Source organism: Epinephelus lanceolatus, chromosome 19 (genome assembly GCF_041903045.1).
Source record: "Epinephelus lanceolatus isolate andai-2023 chromosome 19, ASM4190304v1, whole genome shotgun sequence".
Lineage (NCBI taxonomy): Eukaryota > Metazoa > Chordata > Actinopteri > Perciformes > Serranidae > Epinephelus > Epinephelus lanceolatus.
Genome location: NC_135752.1, coordinates 39,723,928 through 39,747,506, shown reverse-complemented (window position 1 = coordinate 39,747,506; position 23,579 = coordinate 39,723,928). Strand labels below are relative to the sequence as shown.

General features: G+C 41.7%; 2 protein-coding genes across 2 annotated transcripts; both read left to right on the top strand.

Annotated features, from left to right (window-relative positions):
• The first annotated feature begins 537 nt into the window (after positions 1-537).
• lmbrd2b (LMBR1 domain containing 2b) lies at positions 538-17,304 on the top strand. The gene is made up of 18 exons (XM_033647410.2): positions 538-720; positions 5,641-5,848; positions 5,928-6,040; positions 6,250-6,348; positions 6,424-6,591; positions 7,240-7,450; positions 7,536-7,610; positions 7,694-7,807; positions 8,876-9,059; positions 9,457-9,638; positions 9,981-10,114; positions 12,048-12,153; positions 12,336-12,433; positions 12,886-12,989; positions 13,076-13,122; positions 14,105-14,219; positions 14,342-14,468; positions 15,182-17,304. The coding sequence occupies exons 2-18, from the start codon at positions 5,675-5,677 to the stop codon at positions 15,243-15,245; spliced, it is 2,115 nt and encodes a 704-aa protein (XP_033503301.1). The 5' UTR covers positions 538-720; positions 5,641-5,674; the 3' UTR covers positions 15,246-17,304.
• A 2,196-nt stretch (positions 17,305-19,500) lies between these two features.
• LOC117269812 (uncharacterized) lies at positions 19,501-23,421 on the top strand. The gene is made up of 3 exons (XM_033647145.2): positions 19,501-19,601; positions 20,256-20,313; positions 20,957-23,421. Exons 2-3 carry the CDS (start codon positions 20,306-20,308, stop codon positions 22,923-22,925), a joined length of 1,977 nt encoding a protein of 658 aa, XP_033503036.2. The 5' UTR covers positions 19,501-19,601; positions 20,256-20,305; the 3' UTR covers positions 22,926-23,421.
• Positions 23,422-23,579: the final 158 nt, after the last annotated feature.

Below are 23,579 nucleotides of genomic sequence, written 5' to 3'. Positions count from 1 at the left end.
GACGGAAGAAAAAACAAAGCAGTTAATCGATCTACGGATTAAAAATGAGAGTCTCTTCACTAAAAAGAGGAATGGGATGGAGGTGAGATTGCCCAGATGAATTAATCTGTAAATGTGTAAACTGTGTCTAGAAAATATGAACAAGTTAATTACTTTGATTACACTGCACTGTATCTCTTATCTGACTTATCTAAATTTATTTATAATGTATCTCATTTTAATTAATATTTAAATGTTGTTGTTTTTTTATAGCCTGTTTTCACAAAGCGTCTGTCGGTATCCATGGTTACATCTGCTTCCTTCTTCCGGTAGAGTGGCGAGGGCGTCCCATCTGTTTGGCTTCTCTTTCATACACTTCCCCTTAATCAGGAGTGCCCTCCACAGCTGCGAGTGTAACTTGATTTGGAGTGACACTCGGTAGTGAAGTGGTAGTGGGTAGGGAGTGGTTTGGGAATGGGCCATAGGTGAAGACAACTGAAACTACTGCGCATGCGCTGGGATTCGGCTTGCCTGGCTCTGACGTCATCGTCCTCTCCTCTGAATTCCTCCCGGTGTAGAGAACCCGGATGTGACTGGTGTTTCCAGCCATCGACCCAGCAGCAGGAAACGGCTGGTGTTAATGGTAAAACACGGCGGAATATAACCACACAGGCACCGGGAGAGTTCACCGACCGTCTTAACGTCAGCTCAGAGGGGCCGGAAACACTCACGGTAATCACGGTAAGACACAGCGCGTCATTGTTTTGCTAGCTAACATGAGCTAGCTGTGTTTTTAAGCTAGCTGACGTTGGTGTGGTGATCTGGGCGGAGAGCAGGCAGATCTGTGATGTTTCCTCTGATACAGACACATCCTCTGTGTTCATGATGAATCACCGCTAATAATGTGGTGACGTGTGTGTGTGTGTGTGTGTGTGTGTGTGTGTGTGTGTGAGAGAGAGACAGGCTGCTGCGGGTTTATCTGACTGTCCGGGTGATTACTGAGGTCAGCATCATCAGCACTAACCAGCAGGTCACATCATGAGGAGTAATCACATTACTATCATTACATTATCACAGGGTGTGGAGGAAGAAGCACTCACATCCTCTACTGCAGCAAAAGTACTAATACTACACTGTGAAAATACTCCATTCAGTACAAATATATATCAGCAAATTAAAAGTACTAATTGTGCAGTAAAAGTGCTGATACTACTGTGAGAGAATACTCCATTACATGTAAACAAATCCTGCATCCAAAACCATCCTAAACTACAAGTATGTGTAAACAGAATGTACTTAAAGCAAAAGTACCAATACCACACTGTGAAAATACTCCATTCAGTACAAATATATATCAGCAAATTAAAAGTACTAATTGTGCAGTAAAAGTGCTGATACTACTGTGAGAGAATACTCCATTACATGTAAACAAATCCTGCATCCTAAACTACAAGTATGTGTAAACAAAGTGTACTTACAGCAAAAGTACCAATACCACACTGTGAAAATACTCCATTACAAGTCAAAATCCTGCACTCAGAGCCTTAAGTACTAGCAAAATGTACTTAAAGTAAAAGTATTGACCGAGCAGTAAAAGAACAAATACCACTGTGTGAAAATACTCCATTACAAGTACAAGTCATGCATCCAAAACTGTCCTGAAGTACAAGTATGTATCAGCAAAATGTACTTAAAGTAAAAGTACTCAGTGTTCCTATGCTGGTGTTTTTGGATTCATATTCCTGCTGCATCACTGTGTCATTTTCCTGCTCTAGATGTTTCAGGTTGAGCTCATTCTAACTCCTTTATATCCTGTTTTGTAGTTTAATCTACAGCGATGCATCATGGTCTATAAGATCATCATGTGTTTGTAGCTTGGCTGTCCCATGAGAAGCATGTAGCTGTAAAAAGTCACACAAACAGCCTGTTTTCAGCTTTGTGACGACGACTTTTCCAGCTGATCCCAGAGGGTTTTAAAGAGCTCATTCATCTCAACATGTTTATCACAAACAGTCAACATCTGCACATCTGGAGATACATGGTTTTCAATGGACAGGAAGTAACTGAAGCTATGAGACAAATGTAGCGCCGTAAAATGTGCAGTATTTACCTCTGAGATGTCGTGGAGGAGGAGGAGGAGGAGGGAGCATAAAATGGAAATACTCAAAGTACAAGTGACTTAAATTTGTACCTGAGTAAATGTACTTTAATACATTTATTGGTAAGTTTACTTCAGTTTTGTACTTGAGTGCGTTACTGTGTCATGAAGTGTGTAGTTTCATGCACAGTCAGGTTCTGTATCAGTCTGAATCAGACCTCCATATGTCGCCTCTGCTCTGTGGGTCGAGTTGATGAATGAAGGTTGTATCTGTAGGTGGCGTTAATATTATCTGACACACGTCTGAGCAAATTTGTGCATCAGTTGTAGAGTAATATTCTGATTCACATCTCTGCAGAGATTTGTAAGATAGAACTTTATATATCTCGAGTGCAATACAAAGTAGAAAAGAGTGCAAATGAAAATAAAAACAACGTACAAATCTTAAGCAGACAATATAGTTGCAAGCAGCAGTTCCTGGTTTTAAGTCAGCATGAACCGTTTGAAGAGCTTTGACGGTTCACAACAAATAACAGGTTTTATGGCAATCATACCGTTCTGTCCAAATCTGCACCGCTCTTATTTAGCAACACTGTTCCTACCTATTGATTGGTTGCAGAAACATTTTGGGGACATACCTCAGTAGTGTAACTCAAAAAATCCTAATGAGTTTGGTGATGTTTGGATGAACTGTCAGTAGCCCTTTTTAAACAGGAGTTGTGCAAATTTGCAGGAAAGCCCAATCAGTGTTTTTTCAGCATTGGCAGTATAAAAACAAAATTGGGGAGTGCAGCAAAATGCCGCCTACCTACTTTTGTTTATACAGAATGTGCCTTTTTCGGGGCAATGGGGGGCGTGAGCAAGTAACAAAACGTGTAGCTCAGCGTGTGACGTAAACAGTGACGTGGGAGGGAAGCCGCGGCTGGTCAGTCCTTCAGCGATTCTCTCGTAAGTCGGCCCATTCTTCACCGTCCCCGTCATCTGACGGTTAATGGCCTCTTCGTTTGCGAGGACAAGGAGGGCGCACAATTCCTTGTCTCCCCAGTTGCTCATCTTTACAGTGTCTGTCAGGTTTGTGTTTCCCTCTTGCTACTAGCTGCTCGCTAATTCCTGCTATCAGCTGTTTCCTGTTTATCCACCGCCAGTGGCTCGCATGTGCGGCGTCATCAACAGCTCCTCCCACAAGTCATCAACAGCCCCTCCCGTTGTGGAAGGCCACCTCGGTCTGTTTAAACTAAAAGGATTCCATCAATATGTCTACCCTATGAGGCGGGAAATTCGGCACCTCGGATCAACTCGCCAATCCGGCTCTGTGTGTCTAAACGCTTGCAGCTTGCCGGCAAAGCGGCCCAACATTCGTGGAAAATCTGGCAGTGTAAAAGAGGCTATTGATTTATGGCTAAATTTTGCGCAAGGCCAGAGCACATGTTTGGAACTGGTGGCGCCCCCTATTGACCTATTGAACATGTGCTTCAAATTTATGAATGAACGTATCCTGTGAGTTTTGTAATGATTAGACAAACAAGGTCTGATTTATAGTCTGATTTGTGTTATGCCACACCCACTTTTTGCCTTGGTGGCGCCCCCTAGTGGTCGATTTGAATTAAACTTTCAGGATATGTTTAAGTTACTTATGTGGACATTTCCTGCAAGTTTGGTGATAATTGGCTCAACGGTTATGAAGTAAGGTCTGTTTATGTGCTGAGCCATGCCCCCTCTAACATTCATCGGTTAATATGATTAAAACACAGTGAGATATCAACAAGCTTTTAATGTCTTTTCATAAGCTTGGTTTAGTGATGATCCACAGAAACGTTGGTACAAATGAGACTTAAGGTTCACGAGGTAATGTTAATTTTTTTTTTCCAAAACAGTCAAAATGGTGGACCTTAGTGGTTTTTAGGCGTTTTTGTAGAGCACATTGAACTTGTGTGTTAAATTTAATTTAATTATAGCGTCCCCTTCTGGTCGATTGGGGTCATGTTTCTTGAGCAGCATTTGCTCACGACTTCCACCAGATACTGGAGAAATGTTCATGTTTATTAATAGGTTAGCAGTATGGGCTATAAATATACGTTCATGATGTTGCTGGTCTGTAAGTGTGTAGCATTCCTTCCTCAGTAACGAGTGGTCACAGTAGAATATGAGCAGCTTCTCTGGGTCACTGATCTCAGACCAGTGTGAGTCTCAACAGCAAATATTTAAAGACATTTGTTTCCCCTGTGAACGACACAAAAGAGCCTTTCAGCTCCTGTTGGAGAGTCCCGTGTCTTTAATAACAGCACTAATTATTATTATCATGTAGAGCAGCAGTAATGGATGAAGAATAGCTGTGTTTGTCTCATCATCATCATCATCATCATCATCACTGCAGTCAGCCAGTTTCACAAACAGTATTTTTTATTGTGGTGTGGTCACATGATTTAAACCAGTGGGTCCCAGAGTTGGTATTTAATTTGTCATGTGCTCGTGGTTCATGTCTTTCTGTAGATATGTTTATGAATACTCAACATTATTACTAATGTTTTTTCTTCAGTGCACCTCACATTTGATTTATAAGAAATATATTATAAATATATAATTCAGTCCAGCTCACCTGCAGCTACATCACTCATATTTTACCTGTAACACTCACGTTTTAATGACTTGTTCATCGTCTATGATGTGAAAACTTTGCACAGTTGGTAAAATAAAATGTGTGTGTGTCCTGCTCCTGCTTCATAAAGTGTATAAAATCCTGTCTCCTGACTGGCTGCTGTCTGCGGGAGAGTCAGTAACAAAGTAGCTGGTGAGCTCCTGAAAGACGAGCATCCGAAGTCGTCAAAATCCGGCGCTTGGGCAGTGACTTACAGTGTCAAGTCCAACGAAAAAAGGCGTCCTTTAATGTCGACATGATACGCGGCCTGTAGCCATTATAGTTTAACAGTGCCTGATGGATGTGGAAAGTCGATGACCAAACGTGGACATGTGACGAGGTCGGAGCTTGAGAATGAGTTGAAAAGACATAATTTTAGTTTTGGTAGAAGCAGTTTCAGATCCAAAAGGCTGTGTTGTAGGGTGTTAACATCGGTTTCTACTTAAGTATTTGAACCTATCACAGATATTTTAAACTTTGGAGTTTATATAATATTTATAATATTTAATATAAACTTAAAAAGCAATGGTCCCAAAACTGATCCTTGTGGGATACCCTTCTTCACAATGACTTTGTAGGACATGACATTTTCAACAGTCTGTGAACAATCAGTCAGATTACTGTGGAACCACTTTGTCGCTTTGCATCCAGCACCAGCACTCAGTGAGCTGTTCATGAGTAGTTGGTGGTCCACAGTACAAAAAAGGTTTTTTGTTTATTACAACATTTTATATTTAAGACTTCTGAATCAGCAGCGAAGATACTCGAATCTGATGACAGAGTTGAGTATAATTTTCCTCTCTGGGTACTTACCTGTCAGTCTGTGTGTTTCCTCTTCCTGGTTCATCAGTGTGAACATGATCTGGATCAGATGAACTGGTGTGACGGAGCCCTGAAGCGTGTTGAACTGGAGTTTCATGTCTTTCAGGTTTCTGCGGGGCTGCTGAGCGGAGTGCAGCGGGATGAGCGGAGCTGCTCTGGGCATCGAGATCGTGGTGGTGTTTTTCCTGGCGCTGTTCCTGCTGCACCGATATGGAGACTTCAAGAAGCAGCAGCGCATGGTGCTGTTCGGCACGCTGCTGGCCTGGTACCTGTGCTTCCTCATCGTCTTCATATTACCTCTGGACGTCAGCACGGTCAGTATGAACGGAGACGTCACACTTCTGTCCCTCAGATTCATGAGACACTACTGAAACCTTTATTGTGTCTTTACAGACCATCTACAAGCAGTGTAAGATAGACCATGAGGAACACGCCGCTGTCCCCACTGCCAGCCTGTTACCATCCAATCACACCACGGCTAACACATCTGTTACACCCACCAAGAGGTCAGTGTTAAACATGTGTCTCATTAAATTATTTCTGCATCTTCATGTCCCAACAGACACAATGTACAGATTTTTGTTTCAGTTTGAAATCATCCCAAACTGTGGACACTTTCTGTTGTTTCCTGCGGTCTGTCTCTTCTCTTTGAATGTGAATGTGTGGTAAACCCTGATCACCGCTCATACCCTGTCCTCCTTCTTCTCTCTGACAGCGTCCCGAAGCCGTGCTACAAGCCATGGAGCTACATCCCTGACGGCATCATGCCTGTGTTCTGGAGGGTGGTGTACTGGACGTCTCAGTGTCTCACATGGTCCGTATGATCAACACATGATGTGGTTTGTTGTACTGAAGTCACTACCGTGCTGATGTGCGTCTGTGTTTCCAGGCTGCTGCTGCCCTTCATGCAGTCCTACGCCCGCTCTGGAGGCTTCTCCATCACCGGGAAAATAAAAACTGCCCTGATAGAGAACGCCATTTATTACGGGACCTACCTGCTCATCTTCGGCTCTCTGCTCATATACGTGGCTGTGCACCCTCAGTGGCACCTGTCCTGGTGAGTGGACGCAGAGGAAGGAGCTGCTGTTACTGTTTCATGGCATCAGTCCTGTTTCTGGTCTTTTTGGTGTCCCAGTCTTGCAGAAATCCACTGGTGTCCTGAGGGGACCAAAATTATGAGACCACATAATTTGATATTTTACTTTATAAGACATTAGCGGTGGGAATAGCTAGGCACATAACGATTCGATTTAGGTGCACAAACTGACTATAGAATGATAATTTTTTTATTTCTATACATGAGTTATTTTTTTCTCACTTTGTGGCTTAGGGGTCACAGGGGCTGGAGCCTATTCCAGCTGACACTGGGTGAGAGGCAGGGTTCACCCTGGACAGGTCACCAGACTATCACAGGGCTGACACATAGAGACAAACAACCATTCACACGTACGGACAATTTAGAGTCACCAATTAATCTCTATGCTCTGTGGAAACTAACTGATAGCTGCTGACTTCGCATCTTTTGCTCAGTATTGTTAAAAATAATTTTCATCCTGCCGTTTCCGTTAACTTTTTTCTTGTCCCAAGGTTCCAGAAAAAAGTCAGCCTCTAATGTTAACAACGGGTTGATACCTGCCACAGATGGTTTAGGAGACAGGAAACTGTCCGTGTGTCCTCATGTGGTTCTGTCCTCCGTGTGCTTCAGGTATGAGCTGCAGACCATCGGCATCACAGCGGCTAACACCTGGGGCCTGTTCCTGCTGGTGCTGCTGCTCGGTTACGGTCTGGTGGAGATCCCTCGCTCCTACTGGAACGCTTCACGACACGGACACTTGCTCATCAAGACCTACTTCAAGGCCTCCAAGCTGATGACGGAGAAGGCGGACGCAGAGGAGAACCTGGAGGACATCATGGAGGTGGGCATCAGGTGGTGGACGTCACTTTCATGCGTGATGTTTGGCTCATTTCAGTGTTTTTACTGTGATGTCTGGTTTTCTGCAGGAGGTGAGAAAAGTCAGTGAATCCATCAAGTATAACCATCCACTGAGGAAATACATTGACACGATCCTCAGAAAGGTACGTGGAATACAACGTTAACAGCACCCAGTGTTGTGATTGATAGATCAGATATATTGATCTGACGTGACGTGTTCCCTCAGTGTCCGGTGGATTACCAAGAGAAGATGGGCAGGAACATGGACGACTATGAGGACTTTGACGACAAACAAAACACCTATCCCAGCGAGAAGAGTCTGGTGAAGCTTCATAAACAGGTACGAGAGGAAGAAAGGTACAGACAGGCTTACAACAGCTGGAAACATGGGCATGTAGCTACTTCCATGTTTCAGATGATACGTCATGTTTGTAGTCGACCAATGAAGATGAGTTTACATATCACCTTGGGTTCGTCCTTCACCTTCTCAAAATGATCCCACACTTTGGATTTCCTGCCCGACATGTTATTAACTAGCCTGTGGAATAACCGCAGGTACCAGCCCTGGGGATTAACCTGAGTCCTGTCTGACTGCTGAGCGTGGACACTTCCTGTGTCTGTCCTTTCAAATTAAAGTCACACATGGTCCAGTCATATAGGTTTGGAATTATTTTTAAGAGGAGCAGCTCCTGATAGAGTTTCACATTTCTTTTTTTTTTCTGTGACTAAGCGACCAATGAAATCTTGCCGACTAATGACCTTTCTGGTCGACTAACATTTAGTGGACCACTACGAGCAGCCCTACTTGATACCATGTAGCTAATCTTTTTAAAGAAGAGTTTGAAGATATAGATGACAGTTGTCAGAGCATGAAACCAGTGACCTGTTGATTTTAATGAATCAACACTTGATCATCTAAAATTCGTATAGCCGTCAGTGCTGAAAAAAAAGCTTAAATCAAAACTTTAATTCAATTGTGACCTTAAAAATCCAATCACATCTTGGATTTGGAGAATCGTAATGCCCCTTGTAAATGTGAAAATTTCCTTAAATGGATGAATGTTGAATGATGAATGAAAATAGTAGAAGACCTTAAACGGAGCCTTGTGGCACACCACAGGTGAGGTGGGCAGTAGAAGGATAAAGAACGTTCTGTGGTTGAAAAAGGACTTTAATGGCAGTATCGGACATGCCTTCCATCTTGAGATTAATGACTATGCTGTGGTCAACTGTATCAAAGGCAGCACTAAGCTGCAGTAAAACCATGTCACCAGAATCAGCGTTTTATCCGCCATGATTCAATCTAAATCCAGATTAAAATAGTCCTAAAATGTCATTTTAAGAATGTTGTAAAAGTTCATCACAGTTGAGTTTTCCTGGTGTACCATGTATGTGATTCTGTATCCAGGTGATCTATGCGGTCCAGAGACACAACAGGACTCGTGTCCAGTGGCAGATCCTCCTGAAGCAGGCCATCCACCTGGAGGACATAGCCAAGAACGAGACCAGTTCAACCCACCAGTTCGTCCACAGCTTCCCGTCCTCTGAGCCAGCCGGCTGGTTCAGCAGATACGTATACACGCCGACTGTAGGTGGGTTTGAGTCCCTGTCAGGTGGTCTGTCGTTTCAACAAAACATTTTGTACTTTCCATTTGACTATGAACCAGAAACTCAAAGAAGATGTGGCAAAGGTTTCATTTTTGACCACTTGTCGAGCTATGGGGAAATGTTTTTGAGAGTGTATCCCAGTTTCCTTTCATTCTCACTATTTTTTTTACAAAGTGTTCCCTTCTGAAATGTGGTGGTACGTGTCGTGGTATGTACCTCGAATTTGTAGCTAAGTGCAGTGTATGAGTAAATGTACTTAGTTACATTTCACAGATGTAAGTACACACATTACTGCCCACATGAAACAGTGATAACATAGTGTAGTGAAGCTCTGCCTCAGTGCCTCTGAGCCCTGCAGTCATGTCCTGTGTGTTTGTACAGAGTGGTACTGGGAGTGTCTCCTGAAGCGCTGGTTCTATCGGCTGCTGTCGGTGGTCCTGACCCTGTTCAGTGTGGCCGTGGTCTGGTCTGAGTGCACCTTCTTCAGCACCCGGCCCGTCCTCTCTCTGTTCGCTGTGTTCATCCAGCTGGCTGAGAGAGACTACAACTACCTGTACATCGAGGTGAGACACACACACACACACACACACACACACACACACACACAGGTCAGCTCATAGTGCAGCTAAAGTCACTGTATGGGACACAACGCAGGGGAGTTGTTGAACAGATTGGATGTCAACACACTGATGAAGAAAACTGAATCACAATCAAATTATAGTTCAAATATAAAACTTAATTTGAAAGTTTGTGAAGTTCTGAATTCGTGTATGTATCACTGACAGCTCTGCTCACTCAGTGTCTGTAATACTGAAACATGTGATCACACATTCAGAGCGGAAGTCCAGCTGAGACATGGCCTCATTATCTGACTGACTTGTGACAATGCCTCTTGTCTCCACCAGATGGCGTGCTTCATCACAATCTTCTTCCTGTGCACCTGCGTTTACTCCACCGTGTTCCGTATCCGGGTTTTCAACTACTACTACCTGGCCTCCCATCACCAGACTGACGCCTACAGCCTCCAGTTCAGTGGCATGTAAGTGACAGGATACGTGCATCACAAAACAATGAAAAATAGTAATTAAGTAAAAATGAAACACCTTTCAATAGCAGAGAATCAAAAAATGAAACTTTCTAAACAACTAAATCATTTGAAAAATCAAGAGGTACAGAACATTTATAGTCGGACTAAAGTGATACCTTTTCTACACCTGTAGAAACATCACCTATTCCATGCAAATCAGCCTCTAATGTCAGTATTAAACGATAACTTTGATCCAGTGTGTCAGCATCTTAACCAACCTCCAGCGACCATTACTCAGTCATTTTGGATTTTCCTGAGTGTGATTCAGGTTTTTGAAAACTTTTTTTTACATGTGTGACAAGACCCGTGGTTACACTTGTCTTCTCAATGCAACTTTTGTCATCCGATCCTGCCAGGACGCATTAGCTGTCAAGTCTGTGCGCCCCGAGTTTGGATCTTGCTCGCATTTTGATGCAATCAGCCAGACCACATGCCACCTGCTATCTCCTACATTTGTACTTTATATTCAGAAACACACATTTTATATGTGCTGTTCACGGACAAGGACCAGGTATTACATGCAGTCACTATCTGATGTGGCAGGTGGCATTGAAGTGTCAGGTGTGGACACAGCTGAGTCTTGATCTGACACATCCGATCCTTAAAGGGATAGTGCACCCAAAAATTTAAATTCAGCCATTATCTACTCACCCATATGCCGAGGGGGGCTCAGGTGAAGTTTTAGAGTCCTCACATCACTTGCAGAGATCCAAGGGGAGAGGAGGTAGCAACACAACTCCACCTAATGGAGGCTGACGGCGCCCCAGATTCAAACGTCCAAAAACACATCATTGAAACCACAAAATATCTCCATACTGCTCGTCCGTAGTGATCCAAGTGTCCTGAAGCCCCGACATAAAAAGTTGTTTGGACAAACGCCATTTGAACTCTGTTTTTAGCCTCATTGTAGCCTGTAGCTCTGACTGCCTCTCTGGGCACCGCGCTCACGTGACCAGCGAAAGCTTGGAACACATATGAACGCAGGCCCATGTCTCACGGTCTAATGCAAGCGCACACGTGAGCGCGGTGCCCAGAGAGGCAGTCAGAGCTACAGGCTACAATGAGGCTAAAAACAGAGTTCAAATGAGGTTTTTCCAAACAACTTTTTATGTCGGGGCTTCAGGACACTTGGATCACTACGGACGAGCAGTATGGAGATATTTTGTGGTTTCAATGATGTGTTTTTGGACGTTTGAATCTGGGGCGCCGTCAGCCTCCATTAGGTGGAGTTGTGTTGCTACCTCCTCTCCCCTTGGATCTCTGCAAGTGATGTGAGGACTCTAAAACTTCACCTGAGCCTCCCTCGGCATATGGGTGAGTAGATAATGGCTGAATTTTCATGTTTGGGTGCACTATCCCTTTAAAGACACACTGAAAAGACAAGTCCAACCACGGCCAAATTCATAATCCCAGAGGCAGGTTTTCATTGTGTGATGTGAGTCCCTCTGGAGCTCAATCTGACGCTGTGGCCTCTGAAGTTGGAAAAGCTTCAAAACGCTTCTCAGGGCTCGGTCATATTAATCCTGGACGACTCTAAAATGTCTCTTCTTAAAGAAATCTCACTGAATGTGACCTGTATCTGATAAACGACGGCCTCGTAGAATCAATTTAAATTATATTTTTCTTTTTCCTTGTGACGATGTGTTTTTGTGGGATGGGATACAAGAACTTGGAGCTTTGAAATGATATGTGAACGTCTGAAAACACAATAAAAACATACGAATATAAGTTCAGGACAGATCTACTCAGCATCATTGACATCCTGCTGCTTCAGAGAGGAGCGCAAAAAGAGCAGGAATGACAGATGACGTGTGATTAATAAACAGACTTCCATGAAGGGTTATGGTTGAGAAATGATATTTGATGCAAACTCTTTACTGTGCAGGTTGTTCTGTCGTCTGACGCCTCCTCTGTGTCTCAACTTCCTGGGTCTGATCCACATGGACTCGGCCATCTCCCACCAGCAGAAGGAACAGACTGCGTACACCTCCGTAAGTCACCAGTGAAATTCTATGATTCTTGATATCCAATTGGGAGCCAGAAAAGAAGGAGTCATGGTACCTATGTCACTGAAGAAAAGTGGGTCACGTTTTCAGAATGTTAGCATCGACTTGGTACCGTCTGTGACACACACTGCACAGGATCAACTGTCTGACTGCTGTTTGTGTTTCAGATCATGGGATCGATGCGTGTTCTCTCTTTCATCGCTAACGGCTTCTACATCTACTACCCCATGCTGATAGTGATCCTCTGTATCGCCACCTACTTCAGGTCAGTTTGAACACTCTCAATACTTTAGGTTTTTCCTCATTAGCAGATTCACGGCTCTGTGTTCATGCAGTAACCAGCACTCTGACTGTTTGTTTTTTATTCTGAAATGTGTCTGTGAGGTATTTTGGTGCTCAGATGTGAGGAGAGAACAGCTGCAACGATCAGTCAACTTTCAAACTCTTTATATATCATGATGCAACAGTTAGCGTGGAGCAGTTGTTGTTCTCAGGGCTCCAATTATTCTGCTATAATATGTATGAAAGGAAAACATGCAGGTAAAGCTGATGTGTTTATCGATGGTTTATTGGATAAAGACAGATGCAGCAGACATAATCAAACTGAAACAGGTCCTGATACAAAGAGGGAAAATATGTGTTTCTGATTTTGGGGTGAACTGTCCCTTTAAGACCTGCTGTGACGAGTTAACATAAGTGAATAACCTGTTTCCTCAGTTTGGGGACTCGCTGCCTGAACCTTCTGGGCTTCCAGCAGTTTGTGGGTGACAGCGAAATGACGTCGGACCTGATCGACGAGGGCAAGGAGCTGATTCGCCGCGGTAACGACACTCACTGTCACACGGCACAGCAGCATGTGGCGTGGTCAGTGGTGATGGCTAAACTCTGAATATGTTTGTTCTTACAGAGAAAAGGAAGCGGCAAAGGATTGAAGATGGCGAGAACAGACGGAGGGTGAGTAAGGATCCAGCACAGACCTCCCCTGAAGCTCCAGCAGACTTTTATTTAAATAAATCAACGTGTTTGGAAAGTTTTTATCTTCGTGCAGATCTTCCAAAGGTTGTTTAAAACCTAAACAAAAACTTCAGCCATCTAAATCATCTAAAACTGACACACAAACTGCAAACAGAAGTATAAATGTACTTTATATTTTCTCTGAGCGTGTCACAAAATACCTCCCATAATAATTATTTAGCTCAGTCGGAAGTTATTTTTTATTTTATTGATTCACGGCATGTGTCAAGTCTTTATTTATCATATGCACAACATTAACAGTGGAGCAGTCATTGGCAATGAAGTTTGTACATCTCAAAAAACCTCCAACAATAATTTTTTTCATCATCATAACCAAGTAATATTTACAGGGCAGGTACCGCATGTATCCAAGACAAATCTCCTTCGGGACAATAAAGTCTTCTCTTCTCTTCTCTTCTCTTCTCTTCTCTCATCCTATTTTGATTTAACTAGAAAAGAGCCTTCAATATCAAAGTGAAAACTGATCTAAATTAATTCAAAATCCAATAATAATAAACTATAAACAAAAACGACAGTTGGTTATAAAATATCTAAGTGAAGGTATAAAGAATAGAGACCAGTCAGAGTCGTAAAAATGAGAGCATTAAAAAATAAAAATAATAATAAGTAAGTAATAATATGACTTAAATTAAAATTAAAGTAAAATGTGTGTAGGTTGCTATTTTGTCCTGTAGGGGTCACTGTACTGTCATGGGTGTCTGTTGATATAGGTAGGAACCATTCATAGACAAACAAGTGTTGTTAGAGGTGCAGTCAGACACACCTGAATCATCACTGCTGCAGACAAATTCTTTTAGAAGTCACATGATGAGTTAAAGGGACGATCACCTGTGTGCAGCTGGTGTGTTTCAGGTCAGCGTCAACGTGTGTGTGTGTGTGTGTGTGTGTGTGTGTGTTGTAGGAGTGGAAGGAGCGTTATGGAAACCAGAGAGAAGACTACACAGCGAGGAACAGGAGCAGTCATGAGATGAAGGAGACCAGTTACTCCGACACCGTGACGCCCAGCAACAACAGGCGTAAGTCTGACGTCATCAGGAAGCTCAACAAGAGCTGTTTAAAGTTCTAAAGTCTTAATCGAGTCTTGTTTTGTTGCGTAGAGAAATGACACAGTGCTAATTACGTGTCGTCTGTTGAACAGAGGCGAAATATTCTCGCTCTGGGAATCGCTCAGAGAGAGACTGTATCGAGCTGCTGCAGGACGCCGAACCTTTAGACTTCAATGCCGAGTCTCTGACAGACGATCCTCTGGACACAGAGTCTGGCAGGTAAACACCACCTCCAAAAATATTCACTGCTGTCACATTGACCTTTTATTGTGACCATGCCAAGACACAGGGTTGTTGTCACTCACTGCTCCGTCCAGCACTCGCTGTATTTCCTCATCAGCGGTGACACAGATGGAAGTCTGCACCTGGTTTATCGTCCACAGAACGAGGCTGCACGCCCACATTTTCACAACAAAATAGAACAGGCTGCAGTGAGAGTCTCTCTCCATGGGATATTTAAAAATAGCAGCTTTGTGCATTTAGTCCTTCTCAGGCAAGCTCAGGGGTAAAAGTACCCTGAAATATCCTGATATTATTTTAGGGCCATGTCGCCAACCTCTACTGTGGCTCAAGGACTTTCTAACAAACAAACCCCAGCAGTCGGTGGGCCGCCCCACCTCCTCCACCATTATCCTCAACTCTGGTGTCCCCCAAGGCTGCGTCCTCAGCCCACTTCATTACCCTCTTTTCACCAGTGACTGCAGTCCCACCCACAACTGAACACCTTCAGTTTGTAGACGACACGACCAGAGTGGGTTTGATATCAAATGACAACGGAAAACCTTATTTAGTCGATGTCCCCAGAGAGTCCGGTCCTTCTGACTCTCTCAGCTTCCATTTAAAAACTGAAGGTGTGTCTGCAGGTGTGATGTCGGCAACAGTGTTCTCTGTGTGACTTGTGTGTTTTCAGTTGTGCATTTTGTATTTTTCAGACACGCAGGAGGACGATATCTGTCCATGTCGTCGTCTCGGAGCCGAATATTCGACGACGTCTGAAGGGGAGCTGTTAACCGAACGTCGCCGTCAACAGGAAGTGAATGTACAACATGACCTCCATCTCACAGCTCAGTGGCTGTCTCATCTCCCAGGATGCATGGTAAATAAACACAGGTCACGTGTTATCAGTGACGTCATCTGGAAATGTCTTTGCGTCAGGTTTCACGTCCGGCTTGTCTGCAGGTAAATGAAGGCACTTTTGAAGGAATATTAATGATGTAACAGTTCCATAAACCCTCTGATATGAATGCACACTGACTGATATCACTCTCCTGAGTTTACTGTGTGAGCTGCATGTCACGACCAGGAGTCCGAGCATGAGCGTGCAGCAGCTGCATGTCGACACGTCACTTTAATGAAAGGTTCAGTGAAGGTCCACCAAGTCACCGACTTTATTTATGTTTGTTATTCTTTAAATGTTTATGTTGTAGATTTATTTATCTGTACATCATGATAGAAACAGTCATTGATTAACCTGAGTTATACCTGATCGATAGCTGCATCTGATGAGCTGCTGGTTTATTTATAATAATAATAATCTTCACGTTATCTGAAGGTCTCAACTCATTTAATCCTAATCATATGCGAAGCAGCTCCAACATGGCGGCTAATAAAGTCTATGCTCTAATAATCTAAATCTCAAAATCAACTGAATTTAATCACAATTTATACTTTAAAAAAATCTTGTATTTTACTTTGAAAACCATCTGTCAAAATTTATGTGGTTTGAATTTTCATATATGTATGTACGTGTGTGTATATATACATATATATATATATATATATATATATATATATATATATATATACATAAACAAGATCTCCAGTTAAATTACTCTTAAGATTTTAATCAGAATTTGACACGTTGAATACAAACAACTTAATTATTTTTATTTGTGAACTCTATTAAATATTAACCACAGAGTGTAAATTCAGACAGATGGCTTTCAAAGTAAAATACACTAAGTTATATTTAAGTTTCAATATAAAGTATGTAGAAGTGATTATAGTTTAACAACAATCAGTTGCCTCTTAGATTAAAATAGTTTGGTCATTGTTTGCCTCTAATTTAATTTGATTTCCTTTGTGTTTGAAAGTGATGTGATTATTATTTGTCTCATGTGCAGCTGTTGAGTCCTCAACGGTTTTAATTTCTCTGTTTTCTGTTCGAATGGTTCCAGATGTGCCATTTTTAAAACCTGTCACCTTGAAAATGTCTCTGTCACCCCTCCATGAACTGTAAATATAAAACAAGACCAAGAGAAGTGACCTTTAAAGGACCATACCTGTGTTTTAGTTCAACTTTACATCACTGCTGAACTTTGTTTTAAAGCTGTAGAGTTTAAAAATGTCTTTGACCTTAAAGGAACGGTTCAACATTTAAATATATCTTCGTCTCATAGAGTCCGATGTTCAGATTGTCTGTACAGTAAATATGAAGCTACAGCAGCTGTTAGCCTAGCTTAGCATAAAGACTGGAAACAGTTAGCCTGGCTCTGTCCAAACGTACAGCCAGGAGCTGGTGGGTGGCCATATGAGCACTGAGGTGTGCCTTTGAAAACCAGTCAGCACGTTTGAATCGTAGTAAATATGTTAAACTACATAAAAACACAGGTCTGGCCCTTTAAATGTGTTTAGCATGTAGCAAGGTTAGCTGTGGTGCAGATGAAGAGATCCTGCTGGCAGGTTCAGCTGAGCTTCAGCTCCTTTAAATAAACTTCATGACCTGAGAACAGTGAGTGTATGTGTACATATGTATGATATCTTTTTGTATTATATGGGCTAATTAATGATCCACAGATGGTGTTAAAGTGACTTTGTATTTATTGTGTTCCTGCAGCCTGGTAACTCTTCCTCACACTGTATGTTTCCTGATCTCAGTCATGTCTGATGGGACTGCTGATTCTGCTGATCAACTATTTTATGTTCTCAGTATATTTATTGATCTCAGCACAGAGTAGATATAACTTGTTGATCTTTGTTGTAGTGAATTATTAGGACAAAACAAGGTGGTGTGTTGCCAGTGTTGTGTCAATAAAAATGATGATAGTGTTACAGACTGTGTGGTCCTCTTTATTATCAGAAGCACTGTAAATGTGAGAGTCTCTCACAGGTGCGGCCTGGCCATCGGCAAGTTTGGGGGTTTTCCTGGTGAGCCGGTCTTGTGGTTATGCATCAACAGCAGCCTGAGACACGACTGGTGCAATCTGCCATCACAACTGAAACTGAAAGGATGTGATATGACTCAGGCTGTGGCAGTTAGTATCCAGCACCCATTAACATGGACAGAGGGAGAAAACCAGCAGCAACAAAAGGACAAGGCTCTGCTGGCTGACGCTGTCAGTGTCCAAATACATTTCTTTAAAGGTCCAGTGTGGAGGATTCAGGGGGATACACTGTTGTGGTCACCTCAGAATGAGACATTTGTATCTACACAGGCAGCAGGTCCTCCTCTACAGAGATCACCATGTTGCACTGCCATGTTTCTACGGTAGAGATACTGATGTTTTCACGTTGGCCAAAGTAGTTAGCAGCCCCTCTACAATGAGCCAAACAGCATTGGAAAAACACTGTTTCGTAACATTAAAGGTCCTTATTGAGTGTTTCTACTGGTGTAAATCAGCTGGTCTGTTTGTTTTGGAGATGAAGAGACCTCTGTGGATAATTCAGCTCCTCATAGTGGCCGTTAATGGTATTGCAGCTAAAAAAATCCCCTGCAGCCCAAAAAGCACTTTCCCCATAGACCACCATGATAAAGAGATGTCTGTAAAATGGTTCACAGGACACCTCGCACTGCAAACAAGATCAATAATGACCCTGTCTATCGTGGTTATTTTTATCCATGGAAGTTTTATATTTGTGAAACTTTCCTCAAGCCGAAAAAAGCGAGTCAAATATCTGTGACATCAAAACAATGTAAAGTCTACAAGCCCAGTGGGAAATCATGGGGCAACAGTAACTTGTATAATCAGTCATACTGTGGAAGTAAACCAGGAAGCTAGAAATGTGATAACTATCACATAAAACTTGATAATCCCAAAACAAAATACAAACAAGACTTGTCTTGTCTCAGTGTGGCTGGGACCAGCAGACCATTCTGGTTACACTGGTTATTTGAATTATTGTGGTGTATTTATAATGAACACTGTCGATCTGAAGCTCGGGTCATTTTGTTTTGGTTTTCACTGGTTCATCACTACGAGAGATTCAGCTGTAGCCAGTATCTCACTGTCACTATCCTCATTCAGATTTGAAGAAGCTACAATTTATATTCAGCCTCAAAATAAGTCTGAAAAGCTGAAAGTTAGAATTTAAGTACAGAGAGTTGTTGCGATAGAAACGATACACCATCTTGTCTTGTATTGGTGTAAACTGGCAGTTTTTCAAAACATTGCAGATCAGTGTGTTGCAAGATTCAATTTGTCTGGTTGCAAATTTTTGGTCTGAACTGGACTTCAGACAAGAAGAGACCACATCAGTGCAGGTCCCAGGTCTTTGCTCTGGCTTCCTGTTTGTGACAGAATTTATTTTATACTATTGTTGGTTTACAAAGCACTGCATTTTTCCTGATCTGCTGTCGTGTTGTGAAGCATTCAGACATCTCAGATAGTCTGGATCAGGTCTGCTTTATGACCTCAGTGTCCGAACTGAAACTGGAGAAGCAGCATTCAGTTTTTATGCTCCACAAATCTGGTAAAAAGAAAAAACTCCCAGAAAAGCTGATATCTCTTTCAATACTTAGTTCTTTGAAATCTGGGCTGAAAACTTTTTTCTTTTATTAGGATCATTGGACTATTCATTTCTTTCTGCAGTGTAACAGTATTGTACCCTTTGTGTTATTCAATTTTATTTTATTTTTTTATATTTTCTTTTATCTTACTTAACTCTTGTTTTAAATTCTATTTGTGTATTTTAATATTGTCTGTTTTTTAACTTGTCTGGTGTTTTATACCTTTACTTAATGCATTTCTGTCTTATGGAAGGCACATTGAATTACCTTGTTGTTGTCACGTGATTTCAGAGAAATGGTCTGACTTCAAACTGTCAGAAACACAGAACGTGAAGGGAGGGAGGAGAGATCTCAGTTTGATACTCATGTGATGTAGTATGCACTACATGCTGACACTGCTGACAATGAACCCTTCTGACAGAATACAAGAACATCTTTACTGATGCAAACGTGTTTATTTCTGTCCTCGTAACTTCAGATCACTTGGTCAGTAGAGTGACTCAGCTGTTTGTTTCTGAGACTGTTTCTGTGAAATCATGTGACCACAGAGTCTCCACCCCTCTGCTGATATAAAAGCTGAGCACCTGTCCTCTCTGCCTCCTCAGTACCCGGGACCATCAACACAGGTAAGAAGACTTTAAGACAGTAATTATGAAATACTTTAAAATGTTAAGATCAGGAGTTAATACCAGATAAAAAAAATGCATAATTATACATTATCTTGATGCATTTTATGCACATAACTGATAACTGAACATACTATCTGACATTCATAAGTCATTCATATCTTATATTAGAATGACATTTAAATGATAAGAGCTTTGAATGAACTAAGATCTTCTACAAGACAGAAAGACAATATTTCAGCAGTAACTGCAGCAGATCTTTGGAACAATTTTAACTCTGAACTCCCACATGTCCTGAAAGTGTCTGATGTGTTACGAGCCACGTCAAACTGCTTTGATGCCTTTACTTTCACTTTGTTTCAATTGTGCTTTGAGTGCATTTGGTGATTAAAACATTTTGTTGATGTCTGTGTCTGTGTAGGGTAAAAACAAAATTATTATTAAAAAATAAAAAACTTAATGTGACCAGTGAGCTGGTAAATATTTGGGTTATGAAACTGACTGTGGCTGATTTTAAACTGTGTGTAGGAGGTGGACACAGGCTGAAGAACTGTGTTTCCACTCTTTAATCATGTCAGTTATGATACAGTATCTTATGACAACAGTACAGCTGACAGGACGTGTACGTTACTGACTTTATCTTCTTTCATCCAGAGAACTCATATGAAGGTGCTCCATCCTTATCCTCCTGTGAAACTGTTACCATGGCAACGTGAGTAATACTACTGTCTCTAATGTTGCATTCACTCTTGGAGCGACACAACAACAGGCTACAAGTCATTTTCAATAGAAGCTGGTGACATAAAGATACAAACTGACGTCTGACACTGCTGACGGTTGTGACGCGCAACAAATTGAAGTTGGGTTGACCTCAACTTTTTCAACTCTCCAATGATGCAGTGACGTGTCAACCAATCATATGGTTTGTTTCTAAATGTGGTGCTATGTTATTTAGCTGACACAATGCCAGCTGTATGTGCATTGCGCTGCACACAGGGATGCAATGTGGCTGCAAATTGTAATGTTAAAATGGAGCTCAGACACTGATCAAAAGCACAGATATGTTGCTGACCAAATACAACATTTAGATGATGTTCAGTGGAGGTGCTTTGTGGCAGGTAGCAGACACACACAACATTATTTGGTGATGAGGCTGTAAGTTTTAAATGCTGAACATATCAACCTAATATCAGATACTGTGTAACTGCTCGGCCTGTAGATGATTAGTTTGTATATACTGTGTAGACTCATAGGCTAAAAGGCTTTTACTAAAAGATCCCAGCAAGTACAGTTATTTTATTTATTTAATTCCATGTTCAGTATTTTTTTACCTCATATCTTTACTTTTTCTACAGGAAAACCTCATCCAAATATGAGCACATCACCTGCAAAGTTCTGATCCGACCAGGATCTCCTAATGTTTACCAGCTGAAACCAAAGAAAGAGAATATTGGAACTCTGACAAGAATGACTCTCGGTGAAAAGGATCCAAACAAGTTAAACAAAACCATCTTGCTTGTGGGTGAAACAGGAGCAGGAAAATCTGCTCTGGTCAACGCTCTGGTCAACTACACCATGGGAGTGAAGTGGGAGGACAATGTCTGGTTTCAGATCGTAGAGGACGAGGAGAAAAGTCAATCAGAAAGTCCAACATCAGATGTGACTGACTTTGAGGGTGAGGAGAAAAGTCAGTGTGAAAGTCAGACAACAGATGTGATCGTGTACGAGATTTTTGGTTTTGAAGGTCAAACTCTGCCCTACTCTCTGACCATCATCGATACTCCTGGATATGGGAGCACTGCAGGAACTGAACATGATGTCATCATCAGTGAAAGGTTATTAGACTTGTTCCGCTCAAACGATGGAGTTCGTGAGATTGATGCAGTGGGTCTGGTGATGAAAGCAAGTGAGAATCGACTGGATGACCGACTGAGGTACATCTTTGATTCAGTTGTGTCTCTGTTTGGAAAAAACATGGAGAAGAACATTGTTGCCCTCATCACACACTCAAATGGAAGAACTCCTAAAAATGTTCTGAAAGCCATCGAGACTGCAGAGATTAGATGTGCCAAAAATGAGAAGAATCAGCCTGTTCACTTCCTGTTTGATAACTGCCAGCATGAAGACAGGACAGAGGAGACAGAAGCTCTTCAACAAGCAGATAAAAGAACAATGAAAGGACTGAGTCAGTTCACAAACTTCCTCGAAAAAACTGAATCTCAAAAGCTGAAGGAAACTGTGGAGGTTCTGAAGGAGCGGATTAGACTAGCAGCCTGCATCCACAACCTGCAAGAGAGAATTGAGTTTATTGAAAAGAAACAGAGTGCAATCAAGCAGAATCAGGAAGCTCTGAAGAAATATGAAAAGAAGATGAAGAACAATGAAAAGTTCACTGTAGAAGTTGAGGAGGTCTACAAAGTTAAAGAACCTGTCAGTGAGAGGAGATGGTGGGCACTTGGGTTAAATTATGGAGGAGCTGTCTGCTGCACTGTCTGCAAGGAGAACTGTCACTATCCATGCACACTGGCCTGGTCTCCAAAACACTGTGAGGTCATGAAAAAAATATGCACTTTATGTAAGGATAAATGTTTTGTAGCAGATCATGAGAAAGGCAAACCATGCACTGAATGTGAGGGAAAGTGTTGTGTATCATTTCATGTTAAAGGAAAACAATGTCCTGTATGTGAGGATAAATATCGTGAATCGGATCATGAAAAAAAATTATATTGTACTGTCTGTACTGGGAGGTGTCCTGTATCAGTTCATGTGAAAGAAAAACAGTGCACTGTATGTGAGGATGACTGTTGTGCATTAGGTCATGAGGAAGGCAAACAATGTCCTGTATGTGAGGGTAAAACAAAGAAATCAGATCATGTTAAAAAAATGTGGAAGTATGTGAGCACAACAAGGACAGTACGAAAGACCAAACAGGACATGAAAGACAAGTTTGTAAAGGGTAAAGCAGGCTGTGAGGAGTCAACAAGTCTTCTGGAAACTCTTCAGAAGAACATAGAGAAACTTGAGAAAGAAAAAGATCAGTGGCTGGAAGAGTCGTTCCAGCATGTTGAGAGGCTGGAGCAGCTCGCCCTGAATGTGAAGTCACTGTCCACTTTTGTCCATTTGGACTTCCTGATTGAGAAGATGAAGGAGAAAGGAGACACAGAGAAAGTCAAGAAACTGGAAGAGATGAAAGATGAAATGGATAAAAATGAAGGAGTCAAAGCAGCACTGAGGTACGGGTTTGGTAGAGTAACAGCAGCTGGTAAAGCAGCAAAGAACCAAGTTGTAGATGAACAGAAAGATAATGGGGGGTCAGCTATGTAGAAAACACAGTCTACAATGTTGGTGAAATGTGTTTCATTCTGTATATATTAAGTGTGATGTTGATGTAATAACTACATAAGAACATTCAAATGTAATCACCTTTTAAATATCAGATGTGTAATTCCTCAAACAGCGCCCTCTGTGATATTTAATGGCTGTTTGTTTTTGTTGTTACAGTTTAACTTCACTGTACAGATTAGAAAACTGTTTGGATCAACAGCTCTGGTTTTAAATGGAGTGAGGACGCCCCCTGCTGTTTGATGTTGAGTACAGCAGCTCCCCTCCTCTATCTTTAAACAAGACATTTATTTTTCTTTAGTTTCTTTGTGTAGGTTCATTGTTTTTAAGGTTTTCTAATGTGTTTTTCAGTCAGTACAAGGCTGTGATTCAATCTGATGTTGACAGAAGTCTCATTAAACTGGTGGTGGGACAGTAACACAACACTGAGACATATATAATATAAACTGTACTGAACATATAAAGTAGTTAACCATGATGTTTCCTTCTCATGTTAATCAGTTTGTACAGAGGATGTCACAGAATTTAGACACAATGTCTGATGTATTTACATTTGATTTATATTCTGATCAATGTTATTATATACTATATATCCTGGTGTGTTGATGTGTATTCATGCACATCTATATATCCTGG

Excerpts from the sequence above, each read along its gene's own strand:
- lmbrd2b (XM_033647410.2), top strand. The coding sequence starts at position 5,675 with ATGAGCGGAGCTGCTCTGGGCATCGAGATCGTGGTGGTGTTTTTCCTG. Across the intron at positions 6,592-7,239 it reads CCTCAGTGGCACCTGTCCTG|GTATGAGCTGCAGACCATCG; the intron begins GTGAGTGGACGC and ends CGTGTGCTTCAG. Across the intron at positions 14,469-15,181 it reads CTGGACACAGAGTCTGGCAG|ACACGCAGGAGGACGATATC; the intron begins GTAAACACCACC and ends TGTATTTTTCAG.